Consider the following 13,581-nt stretch of genomic DNA (forward strand, 5'->3'; position numbering starts at 1 on the left):
AGACATCTGTTGTGAGTTAACAGTAGATCCCTTTATTGATCTTTCTGTGGTGCTGGTGTCACGCTCAGGACTTCATGCATGCGAGGCAAGTGCTCTACCACTAAGCTACATGCACAAGCTAACTTGACACCCTTTTTCTTGCTATTTTTAGAATTCTCTTTATCTAATACTTTTGATGGATTCATTATACTTTGGAGAGGATGTTTTCTTTTAAAAAAATAAAGGTCAAATCTATAGAATCCTTTGAGCCTATTAAATCTGAATATCTATTTGAAAAGTCTTCAAAGATTTCATGAAATAGAATTTTGAGATGAGGTCTTGCTGTTGAACTTTCTTTACAGGATATGACATAAATTCTCAAACTACCAATCCTCCTGCCTCTAACTCCAAAGTTCTGAAATAGCAGGTGTGCATTAGCACTGGCCACCTTTGAACTTTAAAAATATCTTTATTCCTTATTTGTCAATTCATCATTACCTTTTGATTTTCATTGTGAAAAACAAAGCTGTTAGAGGTAGTAATCTCCCTGCCCCCTTCCATCAGTTTAGCCCTTTTATTATTATAATTGTCATATTCTGCCCTGCAATTACAGGCTCTGTCCATTCCTGTGGTAAGTAAAGGCTGACTCAAAGTTGAAAATCAAGAAACAGCACTTTTGTAACTATGTAATTATTATTAAGAAATCACAGTCCTGATACAGTTCATTTTCTAATCTATGGTTCAATGTCACAACCTTACAGCTACATGAAGACAAAAATTGTCTCTAGATTTACGATCAAATGCATTACTGTAGTCCCATTAACTGTATAACACAGTCTAATTTGGTACACTATTTTCTTACCATTTGTTTAGATTTCCATGACATCTTTACTGACCTTACTTTTGGTTTTGCTTATATTCTTGTCGTGTATTATATCATCTTTTGTGTCAAGCATTCCATGACAGTATTCATTCTACTGGGATCTCCTTGTTCAAATCTAGAATGACTGCTTTCCAAGCATTCTAGACAACTAACAAAGTCTTTTCTAGTCTTCTGGGATGGCTCAATGTTTTTTTGTTTTTTTTTTTAAAAAGTCTCATCGGACCTTCACTTATTTAAAACTAACTTCTTTCTCTCTGGAAGCTTCAGAATCACGTCCTCATCTATGGAATCCGGTAATTTCATGACAGAATAACTGATCTAGGTGACGGCCTTTCATACTCATGTACTAGCTAAGCAGATCTTTACAAAAGCTAGAGGAATGTATGTGTCCCAGAAATTACGACACTAAAAGAGAGCTGGGCAGTGGTGGCGCACACCTTTAATCCCAGCAACGGGGAGCCAGAGAGGCAGGCAGATCTCTGAGTTGGAGGCCAGCCTGGTCTACAGAGTGAGTTTCAGGACAGCCAGGGCTAAAACACAGAAACCCTGTCTCGAAAAAACAAAAAAGAAGATACTAAAAGAGAATACCCCAAGGAAGTAGGATAACTGCAAGCACTGTATGTGAGGGTGGCATAGACAAATGGCTACAGACTCAGTTTAAAGAACCAGAAGTCTCAATGAAAGGATGTTTGAAGAAAGCTTTTCAAATAAATTATTCGGAGCTGGAGATATGGCTCAGTGGGTAAGAGCACTGGCTGCTCTTATACAGGTCCTGAGTTCAACTCCCAGTAACCACATGGTACCTCAGAATCATCTGCAATGGGGTCTGATGCCCTCAGTATTAACTTTCAGATATACATGCAGACAGATCATTATATATAATAAATCTTTAAAAAATAAAATAAATTAAATTACTCAGCTTAAAAATACTCAAGTATACAAAGCCTCAGAAGCCCTGCTGTATAAGCACACATTAACTATTTAATCATTTTTCCAAATAAAAGAAAACAAAAGACAAAAAAACACCAAAGCTAACAGGTGTAAGCTAAAGAAAGATAGAAATACGGAATGGAGGCATGGCTCCAGTTAAGAGCACTGGCTGCTCTTCCAGAGGACCTGGGTTTGAGTCACAGCACCTACATGACTGCTCACAACCCCATGTAACTCCAGTCCTAGAGGATCTAGCTTTCATTAAGCACCCAAGTAGTGCACACAGACACATGTAATCAAAACACACACATAAAATAATAATGATTTCTTTAAAAAAAAAAAAAAAAAGTGAGAGTGTGGGGAGATGATTCGGTTGGTACAGTTATGTGTGGTGCAGTCATGAAAATCTGAGTTTGGATACACACCACCAAAAGAAAAGGCCTAGTAATCCCACTGCTGAGAAGGTAGAAACAGAAGAATCCTGGGGCTTCTTGGCCAGACAGTCTAGCACAATAGCACAGTCAGGGATTTCCAAATTCTGAGAAAGACCATGACAAGGTGGGGCTGGAGAGATGGCTTGGCTGGTAAAGCTGTAAGCTCCACAAGCCTGGCAACTTGGCATTCTAGCCCCAAAACCCACAAAAAGGTAGGAAACAAACAAGTCCACCAAGTTATCCTCCGACCTCCACGTGTGTGAGTCCAGGAGCGCACATGCAGTACAAACATCGGACAAAAATTAAATAAGATCGAAAGAAGTTGAGGAAAAAGCCCAGAAATTAACCTCTGACCTGCACACACACTTACACACACAGGCACAAATATGCAAGCCACATACATACAAGATGGGGGCTGATGAAGACACAAGCTCTTCCGCATAGGCACATGCATGCTCACGCTCACCCACACACAAAAGTGATGAGATATCTTAGTAAAGCACTGGTCATCAAAAATAAAGTTGCAACCCAGAGAAAACAATGTCAGTGAAATACAGAAAAATGAAAATCAACAGTACAATTTAATTTTAATAAATCCCTCTCGGAGACTAACAAAATGAACACACAAAATATGACAAGAGGAACAAGTAACACAGTCAACAACTTGTGCTAACAGATATACTGCAAATAAAACCAGATACATGGCCAAGAATAAACATTTACAGAAGCAGACATTTTGGGCCTCAGTTCTAGGTGGTAGAGCATTTATCTCACACGCACAAAGAGGGCATCATACCACAGATACAGTATCAGGTTGGTAGGCCAATCTGTCAAGGGCCAGGTAGTAAATGTCTTGAACCAACTATTCATCTACACTGCTACCTGAACAAAAGGCAACCATACACAACACAGGCATGAGCCACTCTATTCCAATAAAACTTGAGACACTAAGATTTGGAATTCATCCACCTTTCACCTGTCATGAAAAATTAAGTTTATTTCTTTAACACTTGCATGCATAAAAACTATCTGAGCTTACAAGATACACAAAACAGATGACAGTGAACTGTACTGAGCCCTTTGGCTCTAGTGTGCTAGTTCCTGCATTAGTTCATTAAAGAAGTCTCAATTTCACCCAAAGAAATCTACTGAGACTGTTTTTCTCTGACCAAAGAGATCAGCAGGCTACAGCGACAAGGCCTGAACTCCAGAAGGTGAAACAAGAAGTTTATATTCCGGCTACTGGGGCTACAAAGTAGGAAAGAAGAAAGACAAGGGAAAAAGAAAAGAGAAAAGGGAGGAAGAGAAAAAATGAATTAGAAATAGTAACAGAAGAAAAGATTGTATTTAGCAATTAAAAATTTTAAAGTACTAAATAATCCATGGGTTAAAAAGAAAATTAGTAAAAAAGAAAACTGTAAGGCACTTAAAAATAATTCAAGTATTAATCAAAAACATGATACTTCAAAGCCACTTTAAGCAATTTATAGAGAGCTTGTCTCAAAATAAAATTTGAGAGAGAGAGCGAGGGAGGACACACTCAGGACTTAGATTGGTAGTAAGTGGCACTTTGGAAGTCCTGGCTCAGCTCCCAGCTGGGAAAGCTAGGGAAAATAAACTATAAAGAATCTCTACATGTATGTATCATACATTAGTTTTATGGCTAAAATGAGCCTCAGTTTTTCCTGTAAGTAGTTCAGACACATACACACAAAAAATATTTTCAAAATATAATTGTGCTATACTATATCTACATAATGTAGTAGCGGCAGCAGTGCATAGGATGATCATGCATATGCTTTGTATAAGGAAAGACAGAACGGCCATAAGTGACAGAAAACAACTGAAGTGCCGTCTTATAGTACACATAGTACCAGGAAGCATTACAGTGATTTTGGATGCTGTACTAAGTGAGTTATAAATGCACAGGCTAACTACAAGGCAACTACCAAGGGTATTTACATAATGTATACCTAATTAATATACCAAGTAACAGAAATGGAAGCAAGTATATGTTCAACTAATACAAGAGAAGGGTCTAGATGTGGCAGACTCCTGTAACTCCAGCTACACAAAGGCCAGCTAATGTGGGAAGATTTGAAGTTGAAGGCCTGCCTGCACATCTTAGGAAGACTTCATTTCAAAAGCAAAAAAAGAATCAGAAGAAACCAAGAGTAAGCGCAATGGACAAAAAGCTAGGAACATGGTAGATGTGATAGTTTAATGTTCAGTGTCAATTTGTCTGGATTTGCATAGGAGGGCACATGTCCAGAAGTTTAACTGAGTGAAAAAATACTGGAATCCCAGACTGGAGAAGAGAGAAGAGAAAAAGCTAGCGGAGCACTAGCGTTTACCTCTCTGCTTCCTGACTGTGTGACACGACCTCAGGCTCCTGTCTCCACACCTTTCCCACAATGTCGGGCTGTACCCTCAAACCATGAGGGTAACCTCATGGTAAAACTTTCTCTCTTCCTTAAGGGATTTGGTCACAGCAACAAGAAAAGTAAGTACTTTAATATATTTATTCAACTACACTAATGTGGGCTGTGAAGGTCCATATCATTAACTCCAACACTCCAGAGGCAGTAGCAAGCAGACCTCTGAATTTTAGGCCAGCTTGGTCTACATAGGGAGTTCCAGAATGCCAGGGTTATGCAGTGATATAATGAGACCCTGTCTTATAAAAATAACAAAATAGCAAAAAATAAAGAAGGAAGGGAGGGAGGGAGAGAGAAAGAAAAAAAAGAAAGAGAGAGAAAAGAAAGAAAGAGAGAGAGAGAGAGAGAGAGAGAGAGAGAGAGAGAGAGAAAGCAATCAAGCAAGCAAGCGAACTGTATTTTGGAGACTGATGAAATGGCTCAGTGGGAAAAGGTACTTGTAACCAAGCTTGAGTTTGGTCCTCTGACCTCCACTCTTACGCTGTGGCTTCTTTACAAACAGTTACATCAGTACATAAATAAACGTGTTTTTTAAGGCTATATTTTGTCTTTGAGAAACACTCAAGAGCAGGGTGGAGCAGCTCATACCTTTACTCACAGCACTCAGAAGGTAGAGGCAGGTGGAGGGCAGCCTGGTGTGCAGAGCTAATTCCAGGACACCTAGGACTACACAGGGAAACTGTCGCAAAGAAAAGGAGGGAGGGAGGAAGGGAAAGAAAAGTTAAAGACTTAACAAATGACCAGGAAGGAAGAAAGAGGGAGAGAGGGAGAGAGGGAGAGAGGGAGAGAGGGAGAGAGGGAGAGAGGGAGGGAAGGAGGGAAGAAGGACATTAAAGACTTAACAAATGGCCTGGAAAGATAACTTGGGTTAAACAGTTGTTTCTCTAGGTTCAATTCCCACTACCCACATGGTGGCTCACAAAATTATAACTCTAATTCTAGGGCAGTGGGTAGAAACGCCTTTGGGGATCAAACTACCCTTCCACGGGGGTTGGCTAAGGCAATGGGAAAACAGGGATATTTACTTTACCATTAGTAACAGTAACAAAATTAGTTTTGAAGTAGCAAGAAAAATATTTTATGGTTAGGAGTTACCACAACATGAGGAACTGTATTAAAGGGTCACAGAATTAGGAAGGTTAAGAACCACTGAATATATTTGTTAAGAGAAGACACTTCACTAGAATAAAGAATACTGTTAAAAAGCCAGATGGTGGTGGCACCCACATTTAATGCCAGCATGTGGGAGGCAGAGACAGGCAAATCTCTGAGTTTGAGGCCAGCCTTGTCTACAGAGTGAGTTCTAGGACAGCCAGGGCTACACAGAGAAACCCTGTCTCAAAAAACAAAAACAAAATACTCCACAGACATCGCCCCCGCCCCCCCAAAAAAGTTAACAGCTAGATAACACAGAAAAGGGTATTTATATAAAAAAACAGGTACTAGTCATCAATCAATAACAAAACTGCAAGTGTAATAAAATCTTACTGACATTACCCATTGGACCTAAATTTTTCCTTTTTAGAGCACCTAAAAGGAAAACTGAGTAGCACCAAGGACTGCAAAGGATGAAAGACAACACGAGCTCTAATAGAGATGCGACTGAGAGATCAGGCACATTAAAGGTAATATGGCCATAGATGTGACCTCTAATATAAAGCAGGCTGTGTAAAGTACATATGTTTTAGAAAATGGTTCAACAGTTCATGAGTAGGCTCTTCTATCACTATAATGAGATACTTGAGATGAGACGGCTAACTTACGAGATAAAAGTTTGTTCAGCTCATAGTTGTAGAAGTTCCAGTCTACGAGAAGGTAGATGTAACTAACTGCTTTGGGCCTCTAGTAAAAAGGCCAGCGCGAGAATGACAGACAAGCTGTTCACCTAAGGTCCAGAAAGCAAAGAGAAAGAAGTGCGAATGTCCTGCAATCTCATGGGAACCTAAAACCTTCCCAGGAGACTAAATCTCCGAAAAGCTTCTATTAATTCCCCAAAATGCTACCCTGCAGAGTGAGCCTTTGAGGAACATTCAAGATCCAAACAATATTGAACAGTTTCTGATAAATATGCATGTCCTATCACCTTGCACTTCTATTTCTGGGCTTAGAAGATAGACATACAATGAAATCACACACACACACACACACACACACACACACACTCATAGATGATTTATCTGTAAAATTGCATAACTGGAAAGAACTCAAGTGCCTATCAACATAAAAACAGATTTTAAGACACAATAAAATACGGAGATAAAAAGAGGATAAAAAGAGGATGTACAACTCCTACAAAACAACATAGATAAATCTAAATATCATTTTGCTAGATAAAAATTGCCATACACCAGATAGCTTATGCTCTATGATTCAATTCATATGAGGTGCAAAAACAGGTAAAACTAATCTACGCTAACAAAAATCAGAACAGTTGCCTAGACTGTGTCTGGAAAGAGATAACAAGAGATCTTTTAGAGAGTAGCATTCTATCGTTTTGATTAGAGTTAAAATTTGTCAAACTCTATTAAATTGCACTCTAGATAAATGACATCTCATTTTAAAAGAATTTGCAGCCAAAGCCTTCCATATTTTCAATAGTAAAGCATTAACAGTAAGCGAACTTTTTCTGTAAAGGGCCAGGAGGTGAAAATGTTATGCTTTAGAGACTGCAATCACTACTCAGTTCTGCTATTATAATGTGAAAGTAACCACAGACAATATGGAAACAAATAAACATGGCTATGTTCCAATGAAACTACTTTAAGAAACAGGTGGCAAGCCAGATGTACCCATGGGCTAATGCTTGTTAACCCCCAATGTCAAGCATGGAGAAGACTGGCCCTCAAAATTAGTGACAATATGCTGTATTGTTCTTTTCTACATAGCAGGCATAAGTTATTGGAAGACAATTACAGTCCTTTCTAAACATGCATCTTTCTATACTCAACTAACCACTAAAAATAGGTGAATACCTAGAAAAGATTACACAGTTCATATAGAAGACTGAATAACCAGGAATATGGAAAATGTGGTTTTGAGATTTTAAGTACTTGCCAGCTAATACTAATGAAAGCATAAGCTGGACGTTTAGATGCACTTTGGCATGGAGAAAAGGCTATTACCTACAATGTTGACACAGATTCGCACGGTATAATAAAATCCTTAAAATGTATGCCATATCACTCTTCATCACTCGATTGTGCCTTCATTTGAAAGAACTTACTGCTCATTGTTTCTCATGATTCAATCATATATTATTATATAAGATACATCATATAGTAATAAAATAGGTAACATTAGTGATCCATTGTTTTTTAATTAGTCTCATTATATATAATACTATATATAAAATATATAGTATTTATTTTTATATATTTATAAAATATAGACATATACATATAGCCAGCCATGGTAGTACATGCCTGTGAGCCCAGACACTGAAGACTGAAACAGGTTCAAGTCCAGCTTGGTTAACATAGCAAGACTATCTCAACCACACAAAAATGAAAAATTTTTCATGATGAATTCCAAAAGTTAATCCTTTAATTTGGAAAGGTTAAAATTAATACCCCACAAAAAGACATTCAAGGTACACATAATGATTAGAATCCTAACACACCTGAAAATGTATACATGTCTTTAATACAATTCAAATTTAAAAAATAAATTCTTTCTCACTAAGTATACGCCTATTAGAATATGAGAAAGCTTGGGTTTTAGTATGTGTGCCATATTAACTATGTGTGTTACAATTTGGCGTTCATTCATCATCAAACATTTTTTGAGATTATAATACATCAGACACTGTGAGATTATAAGATATCAGACACTGGAAACACAATAGTAAAGAAGACAGACATAAGTGTTTTCCTTCATGACACATTCTAAATCACTCTAAAACCAACTCCATTTCCCTTTGTTAAAATAATTAATTATATATTTAAGAGTATTTAATTATCTTTTCCAAAATCTAAATAAATCGTGGGGGACTGGAATAAGCGCTCCAGCACTTACTGCTCTTACAGATGACTCAGGTTCATATCCCAGTGCCCACACAGTAGCTCACAACCACCCTTCACTCTAGTTGGAGACCGCCCTCTTCTGACCTCCATACACAGACACGCATGTGCCGTATGCATAACATATATACAGGAAAAACACATAAGCATTAAACAAATTTTACACTCATTTTAAATAAATAACTTTTTTAATCCAGGAAAGTAATCTTTAGTAATACAATCTGAATTCCATTCTTGCTAAAAGCCATTAATTGTGTTGTTACACACAGCAAACAGAGGAAATAAATGCTGGTTTATCTTTCATATATTCTAGGTGAAATGCTAACCTTAATGGCTCACTATTTGGTAATAATTAAAGTTCCTTGGTGACATAGAAAAACCAACTTTGCCAGAAAGTACATATAATGAATAATTTTATAGCATGATTCTAGTATCTATTTCAATATAGATACTAGATAAATTTATAATGTCTTATTAAATAAATACATATATACAGGCTGCCTACTGAAATCAACTAATCAGCTTATCATTTCTTCAGACATAAATACGTCATATTCAAACTTGCCAAAGCAGATCAACTCTACCTAACTCCAAAAGATAGTACAATAATTGCCAATTATGCTAGTCTCAGACATTCTTAGTGTTAAATGCTGCTTCTCGTGATGCTTATTTCATAAGAATGCATAGCACCAGGAATGGTGGTGCATGCCTTTCATCCCAGCACTCAGGAGGCAGAGGCAGGCAGATCTCTGTGAGTTCGAGGCCAGCCTGGTCTACAGAGTGAGTCCAGGACATCAGGACAACCAAGGCCTTGTTGAGAGGGAAGGAGGGATGAAGGGCAAGGGAAGGGAGGGAGGGAGGCAGGGAGGAAGGGAGGAAAGAAAGAAGAGAAAGAAAAACCACAGATTATAAGCACCACCATCAGATCCAGTAACTGTAAGAACAAAGCCACGGAACTGGCTAGCAGAGTGTACAGAAATGCGCAGACAGTGGGCAGGGTGGAGTGTGCTAAGCCTGACAGAGCACAAAGTGAACGCAAAGGTGAAACAGTTGTTCTGCTTTCCACAGTGACCTGTGCTCTGTGCCTACTGAGCTTGATCCTCAGTATCAAATACCAAAGAAATTGTATCACAGTTATCTTTTATGATTTTATTTATGTATCTTTGCATTTCATGTATGTGTGTGTGTGCGCCTCGTGCCTGGAAAAGTATGTGCACTCACAGGTCAGAAAACTGCAACTGGATATACAGGCAGTAGTTGTGAGTCACCATATACACGCATGGAACACAGCCCAGGTCATCTTCAAGAGCAGTTAGTACTAGTAACTGCTGAGCCATCTCTCCAACCGCAAACAATTACATTTTTAAAAGCCTCATATTGGGGAGCACTGTTTACTTGATTCCTATTTTTTAATCCAATAATGAGAAGATGCTGGTGTAACTATCGACTTCAAACTTGGGAAAAAAATCATTACTACAAAACATTAAGTTCTCTAGACGTTCACCTTTTATATAGACCCTTCATTGCTAGCAACAAGGTGTAATGAAAAAAGGTCAGGCTTTGAAAACAGAAAGGGAAGACAAGCATTTGAATACCTTGGTCAGATTTTCTCAGCCTGCTTTTTCCCTCTAAAATAAGAATAGTAATCGCCTCTCTTGAAGGAACGCCATTAATGATGAGTGAGATACATGTAGAGCAGCTGGCTGGCACTAACGATCAGCTATTGTTATTTTATTACTCACGAGTGCACCCACAAAAGATTATTTGAAAAAAAAGAACTAATCCACAAAATAAATCAGAGCCTACGACTATTTTCACTACAAAAACAAAACCAATTTCCCACCCCCAAATATCCTGATAATTAAGTAAAACATTGGGTTTGTTTTTCTTTTTATATATGTAATACTATAGTTCTTCCTGAAAGATACATAAAATCCAAAATTAGCTACAGGCCTCCTTATTTTGAAGTTTAAAGTAAAGGATTATTATCACACAGAACAAAAGACAATTTTTTGAGGAAGTGAAATTATTTCACCACTGGGAGAAAATCTCAAAATTAAAATATTAAAATGATTATGAAAGGATAGTAAAAGATTCCTACCTTTAAACCGACTGCTATAAGATCTGTAACAACACTGTATGGAAAAAGTACAAAAGAGAAAATGGAAAACAAAGTTAGAGAACAAGTTTTAAAGACAGATAAGATTAAAGAAAAAGAAAAGGCATTATAATAACAAATAATGAAAAAATGATGAACTGTGGAATGTTAATAAAAGAAAAAACAATGGACAGTGTAGCAACAGCAGAGTTCAAAAGCAAAGCCTCAACTCAATGCAAGAAACAAATTCTTCTCTAGTGTGTAGGAAAGTATGGCTGTGCTTCAACACAATGAACGTGTGTCTGTCTCACTCTGACAAATCCCAGCCAAAACTAAAGTCACCAAAGTGGATTCTTTTAAGTCACGGACAGAAGTGACCACACCTTAATGCTTCAAATGAAACAAAACCCAAACTTGGAGTTTACAGACTTGAAAAGCATCTTGTAAATCTGCATTTGTCGTAAACGCCCCAAGAACTCAACAAAATATTGTTCATGACTGTCTCCCAGAGCTAGAATAAACACAAATATCAAATTTCAGATGCCAAATTGTATTGTAAGATTTGCTTTTAAAAAATGTTATACATCAATACTATGTTTTGAGTACAAAGGTACTCCTCCTAGGTAGAAATGAACATGAACACACATATACACACAGAGAACTGGGATTCAAGGAGGAACTAAAAAAATGTTGGCTAGTGTTTTTTTTTGTTTTGTTTTGTTTGTTTGCTTTTTTTTTTTTAACTACTCAGAATAAAGGAAATGGGCTTTTTGCAAGCTGTGGGAAAATGAAATTTAATAAGCTTGCTAGGGCATAGTTCACTGTATTGAAAGCCACACTTTCTAAGGGTGTAAAAAACCCCTATACAATTATTTTATACCAAAATTGATCTTTTCTACATCTTAGGTTAGCAGTTTATCTCTATATTTCCTAAAAGAAAGCTACAAGTATGATCTGTATTATGTTATTAATCAAGAAAATCATAATTTCCTAAAGGTAATGAAAGCTGTCTCTACCTACATCAAGCGGTATAAATTTCACTGTTAAACAATAACCATACGTTTTACCCTTGCAGAGTTCTGAAACTTGTATTCATTTTCCTAAAATTTAAACCTGATAAATAACTGATAAGCTATACTTTTAAAACGTGTATAACACCGCCAGGTGTGGTGGTGCACCCCCTTAATCCCAGGGCACTTGGGAGGCAGAGGCAGGAAGATCTCTTGTGAATTCAAGGACAGCCAGGCCTCTTGTTACAGAGAAACCCTGTCTCAAAAAACCAAAAAGGAAAGAAGGGAGGGAGTTAGTGAGGGAAGGAGGGAGGGAGGGGAAAAAAGAAAAAATTATCAACAAAAGTTTGAGAAGGCAAGAGCAGAGGAGTAAATATGAGCAAAATGAGATGTCTGTGTGTAAAACATAGTGAAACCTATTACTCTGTATGCCAACTCAAAAGGTAATTTTTAACAGGATGTAATAAGTAGCAACGATGACTAAAAGCCTATGCAATTAATGTTTTTGATCAGATAAGAACACAGACGCTGGATAAGGCTGGCTATTCCTATCCCCTTCCCCCAACCAGCTCACAGTGGGGGAGGAGTTTGCACTTCACAATTCAGAAGCAAAAGCCACGTCCTTTAAGTTTCACGACACAAAAAGCTAACTTGTTTCCCAAACCCGGAGTCGAACCTTCTGAAGACGATACTTCACAAGATACAATGGCATTTATGGAATAAATCACTGAAAATGATTTCACAAGTAAAATGCATCAGAGTCCGGTAGAGAAACCAATGCTCAAGGAGAAACTTTCACAAAGTAGCTTCCACTAAATAAAACTACTTTAAAGAACATCACAACTATAAATCAAATCCAAAATCGCACCTTGACAGCTGCAGCAGCAGCGCGCCGTCGATTGATGTATTGATCACAACACTGTGAAATTAAGATAATCGAAACCTAACGAGGGCAGAAGCTGTTCCAAGAGGCTAGTGTCCTCACCTAGGTACGCAGCAAGTCACAATCAACTACGCGGCTTTTGCTTTTCAAACAAGTGGCTCGCTCCACTATCCAACAGTTTACAGCAATCTTGAAAACAAAAGTCGGCGGGGGGGGGGGGAGGAAATAACTCAATCGACAAAGGGTTAAATTAGTAAACGGTGGATCCACTCTCCTTAACAGACCTGGAGGGGTATTTTACATCTTGATGAACCACACTACTACAAGACCCCGGTTCACAAAGATGAAATCCTTCAATTACCCTTGTATTAAAATACACGAGCTTGTAGGCAAAGACCGCCCCGCGCTCCTGAGCTCCGGGGAACGGATCGCCTCGGGAAAGGTGACAGCAAACCTCTTCCCCTTTAGCGGTGGACCCCATTAAGCTGAGCAGCAGAGAGCCCGGGGAAACTCGCCCTAACGTCGCCCGAGGCGGATTCACGAAGTTTCTTGGGGGTGGGGGACGCGGAGGAAGCGTCCCCGGCGACCAGGGCTCCCGCCCGGCGTTCAGAAACGGTGAACGCGTCTCCCGGCGCGGGTCAGGAGACGTCGCGGGTTCGAGACCCGGCCGCCGCCCGACGACAGCGGGCGCCCGGCCGGGCCGCCGCCGAGCAGAGCCCCGCCGCGCGCCCCACCCCGCCGGTAAACAGCGACTCCCCGAGCGCCGCGGCCGCCTCGGCCTCCGCCCCCGCCCGCGCCGCGCACCATTTTCTGAGAGGAAGTGTGGGGAGTCCTGCCCGGCGGCCCGGCCCGGCCCGGCCCGGCCCGGCTTCCCGAACGCGCCCCGCGGCTGCGAGGGGCGGGCGCG

The 13,581-nt window shown here is 39.2% G+C and overlaps 1 protein-coding gene across 2 annotated transcripts in view; it reads right to left on the minus strand.

Moving 5' to 3' along the window:
- The window catches only part of Ptbp3 (polypyrimidine tract binding protein 3), an 81,464-nt gene extending 67,968 nt beyond the window's left edge, over positions 1-13,496 (minus strand). Inside the window, exon 1 of one of the 2 annotated variants that reach the window (XM_055611665.1) lies at positions 13,479-13,496. In XM_055611665.1, coding sequence (XP_055467640.1) covers positions 13,479-13,481 — 3 coding nt within the window. In that variant the 5' untranslated portion in view covers positions 13,482-13,496. Of the gene's footprint in view, positions 1-10,784; positions 10,804-13,478 lie in introns of those variants that run through there. The other variant, XM_055611667.1, reaches the window with a different exon arrangement.
- Positions 13,497-13,581: the final 85 nt, after the last annotated feature.

Source organism: Psammomys obesus, unplaced genomic scaffold (genome assembly GCF_907164565.1).
Source record: "Psammomys obesus unplaced genomic scaffold, mPsaObe1.curated_primary_1811, whole genome shotgun sequence".
In the NCBI taxonomy this organism is placed as follows: Eukaryota; Metazoa; Chordata; class Mammalia; order Rodentia; family Muridae; genus Psammomys; species Psammomys obesus.